Raw genomic sequence first — 25821 nt, 5'->3', positions numbered from 1 at the left:
GTGGCAAAGTACTGCGAAGAATAGAGAACCACCAGGGGTCGGTCATTCTCGTAGCCCTGGAATGGCCATGGAGGCCATGGTTCGCAGACCTGGTCAACTTGGCAGTGGATGGTCCCTTGCATCTCGGTCATCTTCCGAATCTACTTCAGCAGGGTCCCGTATTTTTCAATGAGACTGATCGCTTCTGTCTAGTGGCCTGGCTTATGAAAGGAGGCAGTTGAGGAAGAAAGTTTATTTGGATTCCGTTATTTCCACTCTCCTAAGGGCATGCAGGACTTCTATCTCGCTCACGTATGTTCGGGTTTGGAAGGTTTTTGATCTATGGTGTAGCGGTTTGAAAGTTTTGCCTCAGTGGACCTATGTTATGCAAATTCTTGCCTTCCTACAAGAGGATTTGAGAAAAGTTGGCGTACAGTTCCCTTCGGGTGCAGGTGGCAGCTCTAGGATCTTTAAGGAGTACGGTTGACGGCACGTCCCTTGCGACTCATCCTGATGTGGCACGATTTCTGAAGGGCGTGAAGCATCTCAAATCTCCGGTTCGTCCAGTTTGTCCTTCTTGGAGTCTGAATTTGGTACTCCGGGATTGTGCAGTCTGCCATTTGAACCTCTAAAGCAAGCTACCTTAAAGGATTTAACGCTCAAGACTGTTTTCCTCATGGCTATCTGCTCGGCCAGGCGGATATCTGAGATTCAAGCCTTGTCATGCAGAGAACCATTCTTGCATTTTTCGGAGTCCGGGGTATCACTTCGAATAGTGCCCTCCTTTCTGCCAAAGGTCGTGTCTGCATTTCATTTGAATCAGTCAGTGGAGTTGCCGGCCTTTCCGGATTTAGATTGGGACTCCCCTCAGGCTCGCGATTTGAGAAGATTGGATGTCTGGGTTCTCTTTTGGTATTTAGAGATGACGAATGATTTTCGGTTGTTGGACCATCTTTTTGTCTTATGGAGCGGTCCAAAGAAAGGACTTCCGGCATCCAAGGCTACCATTGCCCGATGGTTGAAGGTCACTATAGCTTCGGCTTACATTTGTTATGGTCGGTCGGTTCCGGATGGTCTCAAGGCTCATTCGATCAGATCTCAAGCGGCATCTTGGGCAGAGATCCAGTGTGTTTTGCCACAAGAGATTTGCCGAGCTGCTACTTGGAAATCTTTGGACACTTTTACTAGGCATTACCGTTTGGATGTCCGAGCTCCGGAGGTCGATTGTTTTGGCAGCATTGTGCTCCGAGTGGGACTATCCGGTTCCTACTCCATTTAGGGCAGCTTGGGTACATCCCAGCAGTCTGGACTGATCCGGGTACGTACAGGGAAAGGAAATTAGTTTTCGTTCCTGTCGTACCACGGATCAGTCCAGACCCCGCCCGGGGTAGCATGTTCTGGGGAGTCCGCTCGGTTGTTTGCTTATGATTTCTGCAGGTTGTATCGAAGAATACGAAGATATTGGCATAAAAGTTTTCAAGTTGGCACTCCTTCCGTATGCATAGTTTCATGTTCGCAGCAATTGATGTTCTAGCCATTGGTTTAAAAGATAAAATAAATTACAATTAAAGTTTCTTCATTCTACTTTGATATTGATTATACTGAAGGGATCGCAGTGGCACACCGGTTAAGAGGGGTGCTTTTCAGTTTGTTTCTCTGACTCCATCTGCTGGAAGGGAGGCATAATCTCAGCGGTCTGGACTGATCCGTGCTACAACAGGAACGAAAATTATCAGGTAAGAAACTAATTTTCCTTTGTTAATTAGGAAATAGGAAAAGTTAGAACAGATATGTGCAACTCCAGTCTTGGAGTGCTACAAACAGCTCTGGTTTTCAGGACTTCCACAATGACTATGCATGAGGTATATTTGCATGCATTGCCTCCAGTTTATGCAAATATATTTCATGCATATTCATTGTGGATATACTGAAAACCAGACCTGTTTATGGCACTCCACTACCAGAGTTACCCCCCTTAGAGGATGATCATAAGCTTTTGGCTGATTGCATATGTTCACTTAATTCTGATGTTTTTAAGATGTTTGCGGCTTATGTGGCTTGTTTTATTAGTTGATTGTTATATGTTTGGCATACAGTTTATTTTGCTTTATGCCTGTTTTTATATACCACTTTAGATGAGATTTACTGCCCAGGTTAGTAGCTTATAAATTTTAAAATTAAATTTATATTGATCAAGCTCTTCTCTATCTTCAATGAAAATTTATCTTGTGCATTCCATTGTACTCCCATTTTTCATGGGACCCAGGGCCAGTGCTTTCATTATGCAAACTAGTTGGTTGCCTAGAGCAGGAGTGGGAAATTCTGGTCCTCTAGGGCTGCAAAACAGTTGGGTTATCAGGATAGCCTTAAAGAATATGCATGAAATAGGTTTGCATACAACTGAGGCAGAGTGCATGCATATCTCTCTTATGCATATTCATTAACGATATCCTAAAAACCCAACTGGTTTGCAACCCTAGAGGACCAGAATTTCCCATCCCTGGCCTAGTGTACCAAAATTTTGGGGGCAGCAAAATCCCATCAGCATGAGGCCCAGAGGGGGAAGAGCTAATACCACCAAAGAAGGGAAGCGCTGTGCTGGAGCTGTCACCAGTAGATAAGTTGAGGATGGGGGATGCATGGCTTGAAGGTTCATCTAGGGCACCAAATACTCTTGTAACGGTCCCAAAGTACACTGAATTTTCATAATGCCAATTTTTGCTTTCTTACCTTCAGTTTTATTTGTGCTGTGATGGAGCTAATCCAGGTCTTTTCTTTGTGTAGAACTATGTAGAAGAAAAACTTATTCCCACCTGGAACTGGATGGTCAGCATCATGGATTCCACAGAAGCTCAGTTGCGTTATGGCTCTGCTTTGTCATCTGCTGGAGATCCCGGGCATCCCAATCATCCTCTCCATGCATCCCAGAATTTAACCCGCAGGGAAAGGATGACAGCACGTGAGGAGGCTAGTCTAAGAACACTTGAGGGTAGAAGGTAAGGAATCCTTTTCATTCCATTCTGTTTCTCAGTCTTTTCTTTCCCTCTCTCAATGCATCCCTCCCTCTCTTTCACATTCACACTCACACCAATATTTTCATATATTGCAATATCAGGAATCAAAACTTGGCAAACAGCTAGAACAGCTTCATATCATTTTAGTTTATTGAGCTATACTAGTGGTCTGTAGGGGTCAGTGTGTTAGAGGGGAGATTCCCACTTTGCATTCACTGTTAATAATGCCCCAAGAAGCATTGAGGGCATTCAGGCAATGGCAAAAAATCATTTTGTTGTAGACAAAATATATCATCAAATTATCTTGCAATGCCACAGCCTACCCTATGAGTTTACTTATTACTTAAAACAATTTAATTTGTAACAATTTTCTTTTTTGAAGGAAAGTTAAAGCTCTATGCATTAAGTACAGTAAATATGAAGGCCCTTCTTTTTACTAACCTCTTCTTTTTTATTTTTTTTTTTATTTTATGGGCAAGGTTGTGGACTAGTGTAGCAGAAGTAAAGGAAAGGAAATTAACAGTTAAGTCATTTCTTCTTCCTCTTCCTTCTGCTCCACCAGTCCCCAACCTATGGGAAATATCAAAGCCCATCTAAGGGTGGGAGGATGACAATCCCACTTTTAAAACTGAAGTACCAAAATTGGTGTCTTGTATAGCAAGACGATCCAACCTGTAATATTTTATAAATAGTCCTAAAGGAAGACCATGTGTCTGCTTTATAAATCTCCACTGAACTCGCTGAGCATCGTTCAGCCCAAGATGAAGCCTGCGCTCTTGTTAAATGAACCTTAATTAATCTTGGCACAACTCTACCCTGAGGTAAATAAGCAGAAGAAATAGCATTTTCCTAGCGTGTAGCAGATGGACTCAGGACCAATGGGTATAGTGTACTCCTGATAGCAGTTGGAGATGGATCAGATTTCAATCTGACGTCAGCCCTAGTACATATTCCCCTGCAGGAAGTGCAGCTCTTCAGTATTTTCCGTCTCCATAGCAGTTAGGGACTCTATGCACGCTCGCACAGCGTTAGAGTAATTTTACCAAAGAAAACCAAAATAAGAAATCTTACCTCTACAGACGAGCCCCGCTGTCCTGCGGTGACACCCATTGAGTCCCTCCCCCAGTTGAGAATTCCCGAGGTGATTTCCACGATCGCTCGGAGGTAAGCCTCGGACCGGCAGTTGACCCTCGACAGGGACCTAGCCCCCAATATCAGGTGAGGCTGAGAGGCAGCGGGTGCAACTTTGAGTGCGGCGGTGAAAGTATTTTCCCTCTCCCTCTGCAGCCAGAGACCGCCCGGAACGAGACTGGGAAGCGCCGAGACAAGGTAAGGTAGAAACCTATTTAAAAGTCTCCGGTCTCCAAAGCTCGAGAAGTCGCCCAGGTCGCCAACCGGCACCAGTGCCACCGGGTTGATCTGCCCTAGCAGGGCTAGAGCCCGGTGAGATCCGAGGGTCCTCCCACGTGGAGACACTCTGAGGTGGTCGCCATACTGTCCGCGTGGTCGCCGTCACCATTTTGATCTGTTCACTGCCCTGTCCGCCGTTCCGATCCGTGCGCACAGAGGCGAGCAGTGTGCCCAAATACCTTGTGCGTACAACATCGCGCCCAAGTACCATGCGCACAAGCGACGAACATAGCCACACACTTACTGTGCCGGGCGCATAACTTCGATCTGTGCGCTTAACAGTGCGCACATCTCCCTGAGCATGCACCAAACCTACGCGCACAACTCTGATGCACCGGAGCGCACAACTGTCTTTTACGTGCACAAGCCATGGCACCACCGGAAAATAAACTCAAAGCTCAGGGCCTTTGCCCAGCATCCCACATTAGAGCTGCACAGCATTAGGAGGCCAAGGCCCTGTATACAGCGCAAAGAGGCCCTAGGGGATCCAACTCATGGCCCTCCCCAGTCGGTACCGGGTTCCAGCCTCTCGAACAGTACGCCAGACCTAGCATTGCACAGCGGGACCACCCCCTCAAACGGGGCTCCCCAGGGTCACGGCGCCTCTTAGTCTAGACCCAGCTTCTATCTCCTGGGTGGAATTCTTCAAAAGCCTGCATACCTTCGTCCACATGCAACCGGGGCCTCCTATAATACGGTCTCAGGCTCCACCAGAGGACCTCAACTTCACGGACCCTCTATGCCTAGGGAAGTGATCCCACCGCCCAGAAGCTCCACCTTCGGGGACACGGACAACTCGGATGAGGATTCAGAACCCCTGGAGGAAGGGGAACTCCCTCCGGGAACAGAGCCCCACCGAACCATGAGATGCTTCTTCACCAAGGACAAGCTTTCAGACCTGGTCACACACAGCTGGAAAGAGCTTGCTATCCCGGGCACAAATGCCTCGGGGGAACCTAAGACGAACCCCCTACTAGAGGGACTCCGTCAGACCTCCCGCCATTTCCCACTATTACAAGCCGTCCAGCAACTAATTGACCTGGAATGGGATGCCCCAGAAACTACGTTCAAAGGAGGCCGGGTTCTGGCAGCCATGTACCCTCTGGACCCAGCCGCCAAAGATCTCCTGGCATGTCCGAAAGTGGATGCCATGGTCTGCGCAGTCTCGAAGCACACTACTATCCAGGTGGAGGGAGGAGCAGCACTCAAGGATGCTCAAGACAGATGTCTGGAATCTATCCTCAAACAGTCCTTTGACATCTCCGCTATGTCTTTACAGATCTCGGCCTGCTGTGCCGTGGTGACACGCGCCTGCTTATCACAGACCAGGAGCAACACTCCTGGGGAGGCCCTGGAACCCAGCAGTATCATTCCTCGCGGGCGCCGCTTCTGATTTGGTACGCACCGCAGCTTAGAGGAGTGTCATCCGCCATGGCAGCCAGAAGACAAATCTGGCTCCGAAACTGGTCGGCCGACACATCCTCCAAAACGAGACTCACAAGGATGCCTTTCAAGGGAACACTTCTGTTCGGAAGCGAACTAGAGAAACTAGCCAACAAATAGGGCGAGTCCCCACTGCCATGGCTACCGGAGGACAGGAATAAGAGAAACCAGCGATCCTTCCCCCGAACCTCCAGGGGCAGAGGATCACAGCGCTTCAACCCATATAGAAGTACATGTCAAGCGGCCCGCCCCGCAGGCCGAAGCCAGTCCTTTCAGAACAAGCACAACAAAAGGGGAGCCAGCTCGGGCTCAGGCCCCAGCCGCACCCCTCAATGAAAATCAGCTGACCCGTCCAAAGGAAGAAGCCTTAAGGGGCAGACTTGCCCTATTCTACCAAAGACGGGTCGAGATAACTTCAGACAAGTGGGTCCTATCCATCATTCGAGAGGGATATTACCTGGATTTCTGCACTTCCCTCCGGACAAGTTTGTGGAATCTCCCTTCCACGACCCTTCCAAGAGAATGACAGTGGAAGCTACACTGACCAGATTGATAGCCTTAGAGGCTATAACACCGGTGCCTTCACAACAAATAAATACTGGACATTATTCCATCTATTTTATCGTCCCCAAGAAAGAAGGAATGTTCAGACCCATCCTGGACCTCAATGCGGTCAACCGTCACCTGAAGATTCCTCGCTTCCGCATGGAAACCCTACGCTCGGTAATAAGGGCGATATAACCGGGAGAGTTCCTTACATCCCTGGATCTGTTGGAAGCCTACCTACACATTCAGATCCATCAAGAGCATCAGCTTTTCTACGCTTCTCGATCCTGGACCGTCACTACCAGTTCCGGGCACTACCTTTCGGGTTAGCCACTGCACCCCAGACATTTACCAAGATCATAGTGGTGGTAGCAGAAACACTGAGGAAGGAAGGAATCCGCGTGCACCGTTATCTAGACGATTGGCTGATCAGGGCGAAATCCCCAGAGGAAAGCCACCAGGCAACCAACAGAGTCAAAACTCTACTGGAGAGCCCGGGTGGGTGGTCAACACAAACAAGAGCTGCCTGTAGCCCTCCCAATCTCTAGAATACTTGGGAGTCCGGTTCGACACCAAACAAGACAAGGTCATCCTGACACTGACAAGGAGATCAAAACTGATGACCCAGTTACAAACCCTGTTGAGCGAACTTCGCCTCATAGCATGGGATTACCTACAAGTCCTTGGCCTCATGGCATCCACACTGGAAGTAGTGCCATGGGCACGAGCTCCCATGAGACCCCCTACAATGCTCTCTACTATCACGATGGAATCCACTGTCCCTGAACTACACCGTACGTCTTCAGCTCCAGGACAGTCTCTCCGACTATTAACACTGAAGACAGCCTTCCTGCTGGCAGTCTGTTCGGCCTTTCGTATATCCAAGCTACAAGCACTGTCGTGCCAAGAGCCGTAACTCAGACTCTCCCCGGGAACCATCCAGTTACTCACAGTTCCGTCGTTCTTCCCCAAAGTGGTATCTCATTTCCATCTCAACCAAATCATCTCGCTACCATCACCAGATGAGCATAAGAATTTGGAATAGGCTCGAAGTCTATGCCATCTCAACGGCTGCAGGCTCCTAGTCCGATACCTGGAAAGATCGGAATCCGTACGAAAGACGGACCATCTATTCATCCTTCACAGCGGAAAGAAGCAAGGGGAAGCGGCCTCGCGAGCGACCATAGCCCGCTGGATCAAAGAAGTCATCAAGGCGGCCTACGTAGAAGCAGGCAAGCCACCGCCTTTACAAGTCAAGGCCCATTCCACTAGAGCCCAGGCAGTGTCCTGGGCGGAAACCAAGATGCTGTCACCCGCCGAGATCTGCCGGGTGGCGACATGGTCCTCCATCCACACCTTCTCCAGGTTTTACCGCCTGGATGTTCAGGCTCGGGAGGACACAGCATTTGCAAGGGCAGTACTAAGTGGGTCACGGGCAGCCTCCCACCCAGTTCAGGAGTAGCTTTTATACATCCCATTGGTCCTGAGTCCAACTGCTACACGCTAGGAAATGGAGAAATTACTTACCTGATAATTTTGTTTTCCTTAGTGTAGACAGATGGACTCAGCATCCCACCCACGGCTGCCGTTACTCATGGAATTCTCGGGGGACATCCCCGGGAGCGAGTGATTCACAGGTAAGCCATGCTTCCCTTCATCTAGGACACCCATCCTACCGGGTGTTGACGTTTCTCGGTTGAGGGCACTGGCGGTATCCAGCTATAGCCAATTCAACCGGTTCAAATTAATTAAGTTATCCAAGTTATAAAGTTAATCAAGTTATTCAAATTATTCAGTCATGCATATATCCACAATGCTTTTCGAGGAGAATACTGAAGAGCTGCACTTCCTGCAGGGGTATATGTACTAGGGCTGATGTCAGATTGAAATCTGATCCGTCTCCAACTGCTAACAGGAGTACACTATACCCATTGGTCCTGAGTCCATCTGTCTACACTAAGGAAAACGAAATTATCAGGTAAGTAATTTCTCCAGTCGTGCAGGTTACCGCCATGCAGTCTGCTAAAGGTAGTAGCTGCTGTTCTGTGCAGGTAACTTCCTATGTAGAAATGTCTTCCCCCTCAAACCCAAGGATTCCCTTTCTTTTTCCCTCCCCCCCCCCCCCCCCCCCTTCTTCCTTATTTTGGACTACTTTGCTCTGCCCTCACCTTCATCTCCACTACCAAGTGAGGGAGCTGCTGCCAGGCCACAGGAAAAAGTGCAGCCAATGGAAGGATAGCTGCTGCTGCCGCCGCCTTCTTACTCTCTTTTGGTCCCTAGAATGTGCCCAGCGGGAGTTACACCAGGGACTGAGATACAGAGTGTACACTCTGCTCCTGCAGTGCCTGCTACATGAAATGAGATGTAGAGTGTATTTGTTCCTGCAGCTCTACTGATCACATTCCAAGAACTACAGAACAGGGTGAGGCAGATGCAGAAGCTTCTCTTCCTGTGACAGCTGACTCAGGAAGACACTCCCATAGTTAGAGTGACCTCTATACCTTTGCCTTGTTTCTTTCGCCCTCCTTCAAGTGGGCATCTATACTCTTCTCTCTCCCCATCTCTTTCTTCTCACTACCACCACTCTCTTGGGCATCTATCCTCTCCCTTGTCCTCTCCCCCCGCCCCACACCTGATAAAATGCTGTCATACCCTTCCCCTTCCTTTCTTCCCCTGGCTTGTGCTCTTCCCATTAGTACCTCTGTCACCCTTGTTAACTTCTTTCTCTCCCTCTTGTTCTCCCCTTCCCTTCAAGTCTTGCTCTCTCCTCTTGCTCACTCCCTCCTTCCCCTCTTTCTCTCCCTAAAGATGTAATGCCCAGACTTGAAGATACACCCTCTCGCCCCTTGCTCTCACCATCTTAAAATGAATGGCTCAAACTTGCTTTCTTCTATGTAATTTTGTCATGTGAACAATTGATTGTTGTATAGTTGGATGAGAACTCTGAAAAGCTATTGCTCTATGTACCAGGAGACATTTACATGAATATTTTTTTTCTGCAGACGTGCCACTTTGCTCAGCGCCCGGCAGGGAATGATGTCAGCACGGGGTGATTTCTTAAACTATGCGCTCTCGTTGATGCGTTCTCACAATGATGAGCATTCGGATGTTCTTCCAGTTTTGGATGTTTGCTCATTGAAACACGTAGCATATGTTTTCCAGGCTCTCATTTACTGGATTAAGGCAATGAATCAACAGACAACACTGGACGCACCTCAGCTGGAACGAAAAAGGTAAATGAATCAATTATAGGGAAGGTAATTTTCAAAGACATTTCTTGCGGGAAAACAGCATTTTGCCTGCAGAAATGGCTTTTTACAAAATTGCCTAGCCATTATACAGGTAAATTTCCTTATATATGTCCTGTTTGCACCTACTTTTACCCAGACTGATAGGAGGTGGTGTTGCTGGAGCAGTGTTGGGGAGGGGTTTGCACTTCTGCGATTTCTTTGGATTTTTCACAAGTATTCATTCAAATTTTCCTTAATATTTTCCACATACATAATAGCAAGTATGATTGTGTGTGGGTAAATTTAGTGGGATAATTTTTAAGTGGACTAATTGCACGCAAGTCTGCTTTGAAAATTGGTGTAACTTATGCATGATTTTGCTGATGTTCTTATGTGGGTTGTTTGAAAATTACCCCTTTAGTGAACATGTAACACTCTCCAAGGAGAAGTATGCTGTGTAGATTTCCCTTGACTCACACCTGCTATAGCAAGGCCTCATATACATGACATAGGGAATTACTGGTCAGTGCTTCCAGAGTTTTGCAACACTCCCACAAGACATCCTTTTCATGTTCCTTGTGAGTTACATACACAGTTATATAATTGCGGGCTGACTGTTTTTTCCTTCTGAAAAAAGGAATGGCTTAAACCTCTCATGTAAAGAAGAATGAAGAAAAATAGACTGTCTTCAGCAATCATTGTAGCTGGGTTCCAGTGATTTACATTTTTGTTTTTCTAGTTGTCATCTTGTTTTCTTTTGGGTGGGCTAATGTCATTACTACATACATGTCAACATTTGAAAGCTTTTAAAGGTAGAATTGATCAGAGAATAATATACTCTTAATCTCTCATTGAAATGAATGAAGGAACTTATAAGGACAAGACAGTAGAAAAGTGATAACATTTTAGATTAAAAAAAGAGATTCTCCCTACTAAAGAGCCAAACGGGCTTACATTATTAATTAACAGAAAAACATTCTGCGTTTTTATGTTTAAGGATTTTATATTTTAGCAATTTTTTTTCTTTGTAACCATCAAGGAATGTTAGAAAATAGGCAAGGCTATTTGTAGCAGGTTAGCACCTTTGAGACGCCTGAATTGTAGTAACGTTGCATTAAGGTCGAATACAGTTATACTGTAAAGTTATATTTCTAGGGGATAGATATGCAGAAATAAAGGTCAATAAATACAGTTTCTTGACTAGTTTTTGGAAATTAGCACACTCTCCCAGGACCAAAACAAAAAGAGCAGGTCAGAACAAAAGGGAGTAAATGTGGAATCCTCTCTTTGGATTACAAAGAATGATATTGAATTTAATTGTACATTCTAGAATTGTAAAAAAACATACATTTTTTATTTTTGTGTACTAAACAAGAGAAGGGGTAAATATATCAAATGTTCACTCCAGTTTTGCTTCAGTATAAGAATCACTCCAGATTTATCAATTAGTGTTCTAGCACAGGGCTCAACAAATCTCAGGCACCAGAATACCATGATGACTAGACATTTTGCCATGGCATTGCTGATTGTTGTGCTGCAACTGCCGCAACAGGAGATCTCTATGGTTGCACCATGCAACTTTCTGTAAGTTTTGAGCCATGCAGTACAGCAACATCCACTCTAGTCCTGCGGGCTTAAGTCACATATGACTAGCATGACTCCTGCACTATGTGTCTCACACTCATTGGGGTCTCTGCAGTGCCAGCTGAGGGAGCATCTGTTGCAGTTGCAGCAGACAAGGTGAGGGAGGGGGAGGTGTGGCTCGCTGGAGTCTGGGAGGTGCAGCAAGCCCACTGAGTAGGAGTAGAGAAGATGACTTGTGAGGATGGCTGGCTAGCAGGAGGGGTGGCTAAGGCTGATTGGCTTACCTGAGTTGTGTGACTGAAGCGGGCTGAGAGATGGTAGAGTGGGGAGTTGATACTGTTGGGGATGAGGTGGAGTTGAGAGAAGGAGACTGCTGGAGACAAGTCCACTGCAATCTATTCAGAATTCGGCTGCACGGCTTATCTTATATTGCTTTGGCCATGTAACCCTTTTTCTCAAGTCACTACATTGGCTTCCCATATACTTCTGCATATGGTTCAAAACTCTCTTACTGTCCTAAGGGACACACAAAGGGATTGAATTTGCACATGTTTGAAACTTATGAGCAGTAGCACTAATTGTCAAGGCTTCAACTTTGGCTACTGTCCATTCACATATATGTCCTTTCACATATATTCATAATCGTCTTAGAAAAATTTTTATCTAAACATTTATATACTTCATGAATTTGTATACCACATGCTTGGATATGAAATGACTGAACAGCATAGACTGCAACTCTTAAGGAGTTGCCTTGGGAAATTTAAACATCAATAGGTGAACAGTTTGTTGAAAGATGTGATTGTCCAGAATAGGGAGCTGGTAGAGGCCAGAGCAGAAGCCATGATTGCCACTACTGTTCAGTCGAACAAGCAATACTTATCTGTGCCCTTCACCACCACCACCACCACCAGCCCCTGACTCGGTGCTGGCTGCCTGTGTCAGTGCAACATGCTTCCTCTTTGGCCTCATTCAAATCCAGTCTAAAAGCTCATATTTTTAAGGTTGCTTTTAACTCCTAACCACTTCTCTAAATAAATATACTTGCTTATCATGTATGTTTGTTGTCAATAGATTGTAAGCTCCATAGAATAGGGACTCTATCTTGTGTATCTGTACAGTGCTGTGTATGACTAGTAGTGCTTTATAAATAAATAGTATATGGAGGAAATGTTGAGAGATCAGTACTGTTGGGGGTGAGTGGGAAGTTGAGAGCATGAAACTGCTGTGGATGATGATGGGAGTTGAGAGAAGGAGACTGATGGGGAAGAAGAGAGATGCTGGGGACAGGAGTTTGATAGAAAGGGAGACTGCCTAGGGATAGTTTGGGGGATTGAAAGAGAGAATGGTTAGGACTTGAACCATGGTGATAGCTGTGCCTGAGGCGATTGCAGTTTTGTTTCACCTGTCGGAGGGGTGCCAGCGTGCTGCTGACAGCACTTTTGGGAGGGAAAGAATGGCAGCTTCTAGCAGTAACGGCCTAGTTAACTAAGCTTTCTTTCCCCTTACACAGAATAGGAAAACAGCCTTAGTAAATCAGGCCCTAAAGGAACTGCAGCAGACTTTGGAGAAGAAACCTCCCACCCTACTCTTAAACTTTGATGGGGGACAGCAGGCAGGGGGATAATGGGTGAGAGATGCCTGAGTTGCTAGCTCCTAAGTTTTTGGGATGGTTCCTAGATTTTAAAAAATTTGACTATTCAATGTTTGTGTGGAAAACACCAGAAAAAGATTTTTTTGCAGTGCAGTAAAACTGGAGCAAAACTCTTTCGGCCCCTAAATGTTAAAATCCTTTGTCTGTTTACACCTCTTAAAACCTACAAAAAAAAGGGGTAAAAAGCCTCACTTGCACCCCTAGAAGCGCTTCAGTCTGTACACGATTCTCCCAGGAGGTACTCTGATCTGCCTGCAGTGTCTTACTTAAGGCAGACTATTGCACTGCATGCTGGTGTATCAAACCAGCTTTAGAAATTCATGAGCATGCTCAGCCATGAGCTAGTCAACAGAGCTGAGAGGGAGGATTGGTCTATAGTCACCAGTTCATTGTCTCTTATTGGATGCAAATGCCTTCCATGAGGTTCGTATAAAGGTATTCTCTATGAATAAGCAAGGCAATAATTAGCCACACAAGTGGATGATGGCATCTGATAGTCCTAATATGGAAAAGCTTTCTCAATGCTCAGAAAACCTCATCAAACCCTTCTCGGATTTTCTGAGCATGCGCCGGCATTCCATGCTTTCAAGGTGAGGTCCTTCAAAGATGCCCTTCTCAATGGTTCAAAAGGTGGCCCACACAGCACGCAAAGAACCAGATTAAGTTTCCAAGATGGGCACATCCTACAAACCGGAGGACCCCAAATGTTTTGCTCCTTTAAGAAACCGTACGATGTCCAGATAGACACTAGCATCCTCCCTTGAAGCTTCCCTCAGAAACAGCCTAAGGCTGCTACCTGCACTCTGAGAGAATTATAGGTTAAACCCTTTGAAAACCAACTTGCAAAAAGGCTAAAACCTGGGCAATGTCCACCTGCAAAGGATCAATGTCATGGACCCCACACTATGACTCAAACACTCACCACACTCGGCTGTATGCCAAAGTAGTAGATGACTACCTAACATGAAGGAGAGTAGTAATCATCGGTTCAGAATACCCCTTCAAGCAGAAGTGCCGCCTCTCAAAAGCCAGCAGCTAGACAGAAGCGATCCACCTGTTCTGAAAAGATGGGCCCTTGCCGTAGTAATCCCCGCAAGCGACTTATTCAGACGGGACTGCCAAATGAACCAGATCCACAAACAATGGATGGCACGACCATTCCAGCACCACTAGGATCCACTCTTTCTGGATGATGTTTAATGCGACGAAGCACCCGACCTACAAGCAGCCACAAGGGAAATACATACAGCAGAAGTCTCACTGGCCACGGCTGCACTAGATATAATTGCGATGGAGAAGGTACAGAGAAGGGCTACCAAAATGATAAGGGGAATGGAACAACTCCCCTATGAGGAAAGACTAAAGAGGTTAGGACTTTTCAGCTTGGAGAAGAGACGACTGAGGGGGGATATGATAGAGGTGTTTAAAATCATGAGAGGTCTAGAACGGGTAGATGTGAATCGGTTATTTACACTTTCGAATAGTAGAAAGACTAGGGGGCACTCCATGAAGTTAGTATGGGGCACATTTAAAACTAATCGGAGAAAGTTCTTTTTCACTCAACGCACAATTAAACTCTGGAATTTGTTGCCAGAGGATGTGGTTAGTGCAGTTAGTATAGCTGTGTTTAAAAAAGGATTGGATAAGTTCTTGGAGGAGAAGTCCATTACCTGCTATTAAGTTCACTTAGAGAATAGCCACTGCCATTAGCAATGGTTACATGGAATAGACTTAGTTTTTGGGTACTTGCCAGGATCTTATGGCCTGGATTGGCCACTGTTGGAAACAGGATGCTGGGCTTGATGGACCCTTGGTCTGACCCAGTATGGCATTTTCTTATGTTCTTATGTTCCTTCGGAGCCGAATTCCCTCTTGTGGCTGAAAAACCTGATCACCTTGGCATTTCCACCGAGTTGCCATGAGATTGAACTGGGGCCCGCCCCACCTGCGCTGAATGAGGGCCATGGTCCATGCTGATAGCTCCCATTCTTCTGGATCCAGCTGTTGTCTGCTGAGATAATCTGCCTGCACATTGTTCACTCCTGCCATGTGAGAAGCTGCTGGTAATGCTAGATGTCTTTCTGCCCAGACAAAAAGCTCCTGAACCTCCTGAGCCACTAAAAAACTCTTTGTTCTGCCCTGATGATAGATGTAGGCCACTATCATCCCATTGTCCGAGAACAGGCACACTGCACACTCCTGAATCAGTGGAAGGAAAACAAGTAATGTCCTGCGAACCGCTCTCGTTTCCAGACAGTTGATTGACCAGGTCGCCTCTACTGGCAACCACTGACTTTTGGTTTCTTATCCCTAACATACTGCTCCCCAACCACTGAGGTAGGCATCTGTGGTCACAACCACCCAGTCTGTGACCTCCAGAACCGCTCCTTTCTCCAAATTGGGGTGCGACAGCCACCACAAGAGACTGGATTTGGATTCCCCCCCCCCCCCCCGAGTGGCAACGGTAGCTGAAACTCCTCCGACAATGGATTTCAATGGGACAAAAGTGCCTTCTGGAGAGGTCATATGTGGGCAAAGACCCATGGCACCAACTCCAGAGTAGACGTTATGTAACCTAGAACTTGTAAATAATCGCAGAATCTGGGAACCGACAGATTCAGCATCCAAACTACTTGAGTCTGCAACCTGATCACCCTCTCCGGGGTAAGAAACACCTTGCCTAACCAGGTATCAAATCAGTCCCCCAGATATTCCAGTGACTGAGATGTCTCCAGGTGGCTCTTTGCCAGGTTTATCACCCAACCCAGGGACTTTAGGCGTTCCATTACTTGTTGGATGGAACAGCGACACGCCATCTCTGACTTCACCCAAATGAGCCAATTGTCCAGGTACAGATGTACTAGGATCCCTTCCCTTCTGAGGCCGTTGCCACCACCACCATGACTTTCATGAAAGTTCTTAGTGCAGTCCCCAGCCCAAAAGGAAGCACTGAAAACTGAAAATGCTCTCCCAGCACTGTGAAGCGCAGAAACTTTTGATGGTCTGCTCGGATGGGAATGTGCAGGTACACTTCCGTTAGATCCAAGGAGGCGAGAAACTCCCCCTTGTGCACCGCTGCAGTCACCGTCCACAGTATCTCTATATTAAAGCGCAGCACCCGCAAGGACACATTGACCCTCTGCTTATCTAGAATAAGCCAAAAGGAATCTTCCTCCTTGGGAACCACAAAATAAACAGAGTATATTCCTTGACCTTGCTTTCCTAGGGAAACCTGGACAATGGCTTGCAGGCGCTGCAGCTTTAATAGCATATCCCGCACTGCTGCCCGCTTGATGCAGCGAAAATTCTAAGGCATACCCATCCCTTATCACTTCCAGAACCCACTAATCGAAAGTGACTTTGGTCAACTCTTCGTGAAAAAAGGGATAACCTCAATCCGACTGCTTCCAGAGAGGAGTGGACCAGCTCGCCTTCATTGGGCAGACTTAGCTCCTCTGGTACCCTGCCTGGAGCTTTTTCTAGCTGATCTACAGGTCCCTCAAAAGGACCTGAACCTTGTTTTTGTGTGGATCCGGAAGAACTCCTATTGGAGCGAAACTTCCTCATTTCCCAAAAGTGAGAACACAGTGGAAAGGTCTTCTTGCCAACCTTCTTATCTTCGGGCAAATAATTTCCTATTGATTTGGCCAAATGCTTCATCGGCTTCTTCAGATCTTCCACGAACAGCAGCTTTCCTCTGAAGGGGAGATTACAAAGCTGTGCTTTTGACCACACATCCGCCGCCCAATTATGCAACCACAGGAGTCTCCAAGTGGCTACTGCAGACACCATTTTCCTGGAGGATGTCCAAACCGTATCGTACAGAGCATCCACCACATAGGCCATCCCTGCCTCCAACCAAGCCTCCTGGTTGGAATCAGCAGAGGCCCCTGATGTCTTCTCCTGTGTCTTATGCACCCAGCACAAACAGCTCTCAGCCTTAAGCTCACACAGACTGCAGCTTAAAGTCTCAAAGCCGAGAACTCAGACAGCATATTCAACAAAATCTCTTGCTTCCGGTCCTTGACATCCTTTAATGCCACAAACTTGTCACGGGAATGGTCGTCTTCCTGGTTACCTCAGACACTTCCTCATCTACCTTTTGGAAGCTTCCAGACCTCTAAAATCTCCTCTGGCATTCCCGGTCAATCAGCTTCTTCATCTTCTTCGGCAAAGGGAAATCTTTTGCGGTCCATGCAGCCTGTCCAATACCGGGTTCACACCCTCATTGTCCCAATCTTCTGTGTGACCTTGATCCCCAGCTCTTCAGTACCTGGGGAATGAGAGGCTGCCACTCCTCTTTACGGAACAATCTAACTACCCTAGGGTCATCCCCTTCCATGAGAGGAGCCGCCTCATCATCAGGGTCACTGCCCACAGGAATCACCACCCAGGTCATCTCACGATCCTCTTGTGGAGCCTCTCTCTCTAAAACTTCCGAGGAGTCTTCCTCCATCCCCGACGGGCGTCCCAGGCCCAGCAGGAGAAAAATGCTCCTGACCTGGTCTGCCACTCAGCTCTAGGCTTCTTAACGGACCTCTCAGACGTTTTGGTGGCTGACCCCTTACTTGCTGCTTCCTTCTTAGCGAGATAGGCAACACAAAATCCACAGAAAAGCAGTCAGAACCACTGGCTTCCTTTTCCACCAGTTCCTCTCCTGCCTCCCCTGCAACATCTCTATCCTCTACAGGCCTTTGCTGTACTGTTAGATAGCGGGGGAGGGGAGTCTCTGAACGCCCTATCCATTGCAGGCCTCCTGCCACATGGAGGCAACATGGCCGCCACCTCCTTCACCCCCCCCCCCCCCCAGCCTCCTGAACGGGGCCTGCTGAACGCATGCAGCGTCCATCTGCTGAGCCTTCTGCCAAGGCCCCTTCCCCTCTGGAGGCATAGCCAGCATATAATGAGGCCCCATTGAGGCGCAATTGCCTCACACCATAGGTCCGACAAACTTTCCTGCGGGAGGTGCCATGATTCTGTTGCGGCCCGCAGTGAAAACGCTGCGACACTGCTGTCGATGCTGTCCCAACCCTGGGTGCTGCAGCTGAGCCGCGCATGTCCCTTCTCACTCCCAAGGAAGCTTACCACACAGCTGAACAATGGCCTGCGCTAACACTTTTATTTATTTATGTATTTATTTTTTTAAAGTGACAGTCACAAGTAACCCATAGAGATAAAGGATGATATATTTTCCTGCTTCTGGGTGCTCCCGGCTGATCCGGTTGATGAGAAGATAAGGAGTCAGGGGAAGCGAGGGAACCAGGACCCCTGGCTTTCCCTTCCCCTGGAAATCAAGGGTCGAGCTTGGCTAGGGATTACCAACACCCCCTCTCGCCCTGCTCAACCCGAGAGGTGGCCCGCAAAGGAACTTAACACTTCAGAGAGCACCATTCTTCACTTCTTATCTCCTTCTCTTCTTTTCCTATCTATATTTTTTAACTAAAGTTCAGACCAGGTTTGCACCTCTACCATTTGCTGGAGACATTGAAATACTGAGGAACTGCAGGTGGCACTCTTGGTTAAGTAGCAGTGCCTGAACATTTTTTATTCTCTGCCTCCATAGGCTGGTAGTAATGCAATACCCACTTTTCTGGATTGAACAAGAACAGATGTTTAAGCAAAATGCAGCTCCATCAGGCTTTAGAAATGTTAAGTAGTAGTAGGGTACCGAGCTTGTACATCCAAACACCCTAGTCTATCAACATCTATCCAGAAAGGAATACATGAAGCTCCGCTTCATGTTGATGAGTTCAGAGTGTTTGGAGGTGGAAGGCCTATACCCTGACAGAGGTTCATTTGTCTAAATATTTGCAAGCATTCTAGACTATTGTTTATATAAATTTTATTTTTTAGTATTTATTTACAGAATTTATAACTCACAATATATCTTTTTTTTTAGCAGTGGTTGTTATATAGTAAACCTTGTTTTAATGGCTATCAAAAGTGAACAACTCCTTTTCTTATATACCTTCTGTAGTCCACATATTGTCTTTATTCTGGAATAAATTGGCTAGGTCTTTTAACCAAGAGAATCTAATTCATGAAAAGTGGCAGGGGTCTACAAGGAAGAGTAGAACATTCCAGAAAACCCCATAAAAGCTCTGTGAAATGTCATGAGAGTGTATGCTTTGCTGTTGTCTGCTAAAATGCAGGTAAGTGATGGCCCCTTCTAACAGTTCTCAAGGTTTTCTTATTAAGTTTAGCTGACTGTGAGTTGAATGGCATTTCATTTGGTTTCTGCAAGCAAGTTGATATCATTGTTCTCTTAAAGGACTCGGGATCTCTTGGAACTTGGTCTTGACAATGAAGATTCGGAACATGAAAATGATGATGACACAAATCAAAGTTAGTATTGCACAAACTGCTTTAATAAACATCAAGAAAAAGCATTCTTAGATTTAGCCTTTTGTTTTTCAGTTCATGCAATATAAAGCAAAAGGTGACAAATTACAGATCAATGATACTTTTGTTGCAGATCTTGAAGAAAATACTGTGAGCTTCATAAGAACATTTTTCCTTTCATATAAGGTTTATTAGATCCTCAGTACTCATACCTTCTTAATAACAGTATTTATTTTCCTCCTCTGTATTTCTCTGAAGTGCTGCAGTAATTTTCTGTAGTTTATTACTCTGAAGAGATTTGTTTGTAGATGGACACAGCCAAGTATAGTGTAAGCTTTTAGAATTATAATTTGCCTCCTACTGAAGTTATTGCATCTCCCCATAGCCCAGCCCTCCTGTAAAATGGCAAACTGTAAGTCAAATTTACCACTGTAGCAGATTTCATATCAGAAGTATTTGAAATGGCACAATGTTCAACAAAGCTAAAAACTAAAAATCTAAAGGTTAAACTATGAAAAACAAAGGATTAAGATTATCATTGTTTATAATCTAAAATGTTATGAACTAAGTTTTCTCTTCCTGCTTTCTCTCTCCATTCTTTGCCTATTTCTTCCTCCTCTGTCTTCACCACCAACATACACACGCACTTTTATCTGTTTCCCTATCCATCAGTACCCACCCTGTGATCTCTCTCTTCCCACATGCCTCCTTTATCTCAATAGATAACATTTCCTGTTTGCAGGTGGCAGTGAAGTTAAGTTTCCCCCTGTACTAATGTACCTGAGCTGTAAGTGGAAGCAGTGCCATCTGCTGGGAAGAAAAGCCCAGGAGATGGGGAGACACAAACGATACAGAATATACTGTTTTGTCTCATGGCACCTTATTTATTTATTTATTTATGTACATAAATTTATATTCCACTACTTCCATAACAAGAGTTCAGTGCAGATCACAATAAAAACATTTATAAAACATAAGACAAATCAAATAAAACATTACATAAAATCATCAACATTTTAAAATTACAAATACGCTTTTTTGAACCTTAAAATATGCTTCATCAAGGGGAGACGCTATGGGAATCATATGATGTGAAACTACTATAGTATAACATACATGTAGAGCATTCAGCTGAAGCACACATTTAAATAATTACTGGTATGGAAGTAATTTTGCTGCCAATTCTCTTTTAATTAATTAAACTTTGTGCCAAGAATCTAATTGAAACTGTTTTCTAGGGGGTCCCAGTTTGATCCCCAAGTTTGGTCTTCCACTCTCTGGGTTGGCAGAGGATGCTGTAGAACAGGGATGTGTAAATTATGGCCCGTGGGCCGAATCCAGCCCATCACCAAATTTCATCCGGCCTGCCTAGCTATAAAAAAATTAACATATACAGTATGGGTGAGGAAAAGTGACTGCGAATGAAGGGAGTGAGTGGGGGAGGGGGAAGTCTGACAAAGGTGGAGGGAGGGAAAGAAAGGGAGCTTGAGTGAGAGGGAAGGAAGGATCCTGTCTGAGAGGGAAGGGGGTAAGAATGAGGGAAAGGGATTGAGAGGCTGGGTGAGTGACAGCAGGAAAAAGGGGGTGAAGGGGAAGTGACACAGAAGGGCTTGAGGGGTGAATGACAGAGGGAAGGGGGAAGGGAAAAGGGTGAGTGGGAGTGGGAGTGGATTGAGTTTGAGAGTGAGTGAGAGGGGAAGGGGTGAATGACTGAAAGGTGAGTGAGAGGGAAGAGGGGGAAGGAGGAAGTGAAAGAGGGTAGAAGGGTTTGTGAGTTTGTGTTTGTGAGAAGTATATATTAGAGAGAAAAGAGAAAGTATGTTATCTCCACCTTCCCTGCACTAATCCACTATAATCTCAGAGTGACTGGAAATCAAAAGTTCATAGGTAAGGAGAGGGGAAATGTTTATTCTTATTAGTTTTAATTTTTGGATGTTTGATATTTAATTGATTTTTGGGAAATGTTTAACCTTATTATTCTTAATATATGTTATAATCTTCATCTGTTTTGAAATATTTTTATTAATATGATTGATTTTTATTTCTTGATTTTGTTTTAAGAAAAATGGTGATGTTTTATTACACTGGCCTGTAGTGGTGTCCAGTTTACATTTTTGTCTGCACCTTTCTGTTTTATATTTTATAGCCTTTTTATTCTTATTTGTTGAAAGTCTGTCTGAGTTCTGCATTTGTGACAGAGATGAGGTACTCTGCTGGTCAGGAAAATGCCTTGCACCTCTTGGGTTGAAAGTCTTGCAGATTTTGTTACAGACTGAGATCCATGATTGAAGGGGCTCCTTTGGTGCTAAAATGATGGTGTTTTAGCCTGCTGGATACTGAAATGCCTGCAAGTGCTGGGAGTTTGGTTGTAGGAACTCCAAGGGAGAAGCAACCCCCCCCCCCCCCCCCGAAGCTTGAAGTGGGAGACCACCGGCCTTCTTTGTGGTCGATAACTTGTAATGTGGCCCCAGCACTAAAAAGTTTGCCCAGCCCTGATATAGCAGCATTATTCACAGTCCCCAGGTGGGAGGTATCCCATATAGCCAGATTTAGGGTCCATAATTGCAGGCTTCTGAAAGGAGCCTTGAATGATGGGCCCTGGCCCAGGACAATCACTGCAATAATGAAACCATGTTGATTGCGCAGGAGCAGGCGGAAACTGTTGAGACAGAAAAACAGAATCGTTTCTAGAGTTGGTACCAGAGATCAAATATTTACTTCTTGCTTCCTCACTAGTATACCAGGTTCAGGTAAATGTTTGTTCAGTAGCATTCTGACTGACTTGAAATCAGGATATCTTCTTGCTGCTAATGAATGTAGTATTGATTGCCAGGGCTGGCAGCATTAATTACTGAAAATGGCTAACGTTCTAATGTGCCGTCTATTGAAATGCTTACTTCAGGGCTTCCCAAACTTTTATCCAAAGTGACCCCATTTTGGAACTTGAAAATTCAGATGGCCCCAGAGGCATACCTAGGAACTTTTGAATTCCTGTCCCCCTGAGATTGTCAAGGGTTAGGGGGAGGTGATAGCAGCATGCACACAAACTTTCTCTCACACATTAGCACACTCACATGTTCACTCACTCACATACATGCTTATTCTCACATACTCATTCATTTCTCTCCTTTGTCCACATACATATGCACCCTCATTTCTAGGTAGTCATCTAAAACCTACTTGATTGTAATCTAGCCCTGCCAGATCTTTCAAAAATTCAGAGAGATGAATGATGACCAGTTTCTCAATTTTTGCTAGATATGAAATATTTGCAACTGGGTGGTGATTAACATATGATTTCACATCTAAATGTGGTTTCTTTAAAATAGGTATAATTAGATCTTTTTAGATCAAGTTGACATTCCACCCCCCACCCCCACCCCCCATCCAAGTGAAATATTGATTACATTTCGCAGCCCATCGAGTACAAAATCGGGACAGATTTTTCCACAAGAAGAATAAGGATCTAAACTAAAATACATAGTCCATACTTTGTTTAGAATATTCTTCGATTCCAGTCCTGATAAAAAGGCAAAATTTTTCAATTTAAAATCATGTCTATCTTTGGGACTATCCTCTAAATCAGGGGTGGGCAAGTCCAGTCCTTGAGGGCTGCAAACCAGTCGGGTTTTCAGGATACCCCTAATGAATATGCATGAAATAGATTTGCATACAACTGAGGCAGTGTGTATGCAGGTCTCTCTCATGCATATTCATTAAGGATATCCTGAAAACCCAACTGGTTTGCAGCCCTTGAGGACCGGAATTGCCCACCCTTTCTGATTTACATGTTTAGTCACTAACTTTTTAGTACTAACTTCATCTTCTGATACTACCAAGGATCTATCCCGCACTCTTTGTACTCCTTGTCAAGTTGCTGAAATTATTAATTTCAGCACCTCTCCGGTCTCAGCTCCGGTCTCAGTCTCTCTCTTCTTCGACGGACCTTGTGGGAAGCGGCTGCTCGGGCCTGCGCAATCGGCGCTGAAAGTCTGTCGGGGTAAGGCCTTTGATTTTCACCCTTCTCCCCAACGGGCTCCCTGCCGACTGCGAGGCTCTGCGTCCTGGCCCTCCACCTCTCCAGTCTCAGCTCCGGTCTCAGCTTACCTGCATCTTCGGCGGTGCCCCAGCCTGCCAATCAGCCTCCAGGCGCTGGGGTGACCTCATCTTTAGCCGCCTCGCCGGGGATTTAAATCTTCGCCCTCATCCCGGCGTCGCGTGCACGAAGGAGCGTGACAAAGGAGCCTGCCCCTTTGTGCGCCCCTTCGTGTGGCCCCTGAGGACAGACCCTATCACTAATACGACCGACTTCACCTCTTTAATCCTTGCTTCCCTACGATCTTCCCTTTGATCAAGTCTTTCCTGGATTCAACACACACCTACTCCAACTTCAATCCAGCTCTACACGTTAGACTCTGCCACAGGCTCACCGTTCAGTGCTTCCATTTGGTACGTCCTCACCTCAATTCCTCCGAACGCAGCCACTAACCCTAATTGACTCATTTGGCCCACTCTTCTACTAATCTCAATCTACCTACTAGGGTCTTCACCAGACCGCTACCACGTCACTCCTCACATTCCTACCAACATCTCCACCTCAGCTTGACCACAGCCTCACCTTCCCCCTCTCCAGCTCAATTCTACAGCACTGCCTATCACAGAAAAGAATTCCAACCAGACAAGCACAACATCGCAACTTAAACCCCCTTACACCTATCATGGTTGCACCGATTACTCCGCTCCTAGGCCTCACCCTATTCACCCTATCTCTATTCAATGAGCAGTCACTAACCAAGAAATCTCTAATCTTCAATGACTATCTCACGGATGCTAAGCCGGATATTTGCGCAATAACCGAAACTTGGCTGAAACCCTCAGATACTGCAATAATAAACCAACTACCGACGCAAACCTATGACATTTTCTCCCTTCCTAGACTGAAAAAGAGGGGAGGTGGAATTCTCCTGGCAACCAAAAAAGACCTTAGATTCTCTCACCATCCTGTCCACTCAGATACCAAACTCGAAATCGGCTTCTTCACATCACACCAACTACAAATTCTACTCGTCTATGCCCCCCCCCGGGCCTCCTAGAAACTGATGCCTCCCCTATCGTTGAAATAACCACAACGCTCCTCAACCTGGATGCCCCAGCAATAATCTTAGGAGACTTCAATCTGCACATGGACAATCCTTCACTCTCTACCAGCTGTCAAACCCTTCTCCTAGCTCTCTCAGCAATGGGATTCACACAAATAGTCAACAAACCTACACATAAAGCGGGTCATACTCTGGACCTGATCTTTGTCAACAAAGGCATAAAGTCGACATCCCTACTGAAGAGTAAGAAGGTACCCTGGTCAGATCACTCCCTGATCTCAACTTCTTTCTCACTGGAACAAACCAGCGCCCCTCATATACCCTCACCTTCCTTTCCTTACAGGAGATCATGCTCCTCTGAAGACCTCAACAATCACTTGGTTCTACACCTTCCCTCCATAGACCTCACCGACCCTAACACTGCTCTCAGTTCTTGGAATGTCATCACTGAATCCATAGCCAACAAGCTCTGTCCTCTAGCAATAAAAACATCCCACTCAAATGCCTCTAAAAGACAACCCTGGTTCACCAACGATCTGAGAAGGCTTAAACAAAGTTTAAGACAGAAAGAAGCCAAGTGGCGTAAAACACCATGCGCCAGCACGCTCTCCGCCTACAAATTTACGCTACACCTGTACAAGTCCTCCAAATCAAAAAGGGATTTCTATTCGTCCAAAATTCATAACATGGTCTTTGACGCTAAAGCCCTATTTGCCTATGTATCTAGCCTCACTCAAGTCGCCCTCCCAGAATTTCCCAGCAACCAAGCTCAATCCAAAGCAGAAGAACTCGCATTGTTTTTCCAAAACAAAATCATCAGTCTTCTTACCCAACCTATCCTCCAAGATCGCCCCCCTACCATTTGCTCTGCAACCTCCCATCAAAAATATTCACCTCGCATACTCCTCCAAATTGGCCATGTTTGCCGATGATGTCATCCTGACCTTAACTGACCCTGTGAGATCTTTGCCAACCGTGGTAGATATCATCAAATCTTACAGCCAAGTGTCCGGGTATTCAATTAATTGGGACAAAACTGAAATTTTAAACATTACTCTACAGGAGGCACATGTCCGAGACCTGAAAGCTCGCTTTGCCTTTAGGTGGGCGAAAGACAAAATTAAATACCTTGGTATCTATATAGGGGCACGCAAGGATATTTTCAGCCTCAATTATCCACCTCTTCTTACAAAATTATATCGGGAGATGGAAGAATGGAACCGTTACCATATCTCCTGGTTGGGCCGTATAGCCACCTTCAAAATGAATCTACTGCCTAGGATAAGCTACTTATTCCAAACAATCCCTTGTATGATCCCCGCTGTGACACTCCTGAAGTGGCAGCGCAGGATCATGAAGTTTCTGTGGCAGGGGAAGCAACCGAGAGTGGCTCAAAAGGTTCTGTATCAACCAAAGGTAAAGGGGGGCCTCGCAGTACCCAACCTCACACGATATTATGTGGCTGCTCAACTTCGAGCGGTAGTAGATTGGCACAGAATAAACACACGCAAACCCTGGAT

The 25821-nt window shown here is 45.8% G+C and overlaps 1 protein-coding gene across 1 annotated transcript in view; it reads left to right on the top strand.

Annotated features, from left to right (window-relative positions):
- The window catches only part of UBR5 (ubiquitin protein ligase E3 component n-recognin 5), a 672040-nt gene that overhangs the window by 514530 nt on the left and 131689 nt on the right, over positions 1-25821 (top strand). Inside the window, 3 exon segments of the mRNA XM_029591836.1 lie at positions 2764-2975; positions 9395-9625; positions 19132-19205. Of these exon segments, the coding sequence (XP_029447696.1) occupies positions 2764-2975; positions 9395-9625; positions 19132-19205 (517 nt within the window).

The sequence above is a fragment of the Rhinatrema bivittatum genome, chromosome 2 (assembly GCF_901001135.1).
Source record: "Rhinatrema bivittatum chromosome 2, aRhiBiv1.1, whole genome shotgun sequence".
Classification (NCBI taxonomy): domain Eukaryota; kingdom Metazoa; phylum Chordata; class Amphibia; order Gymnophiona; family Rhinatrematidae; genus Rhinatrema; species Rhinatrema bivittatum.
Note: the sequence above shows the minus strand (reverse complement) of the source record. Positions and strands in the feature narration are given on the sequence as shown.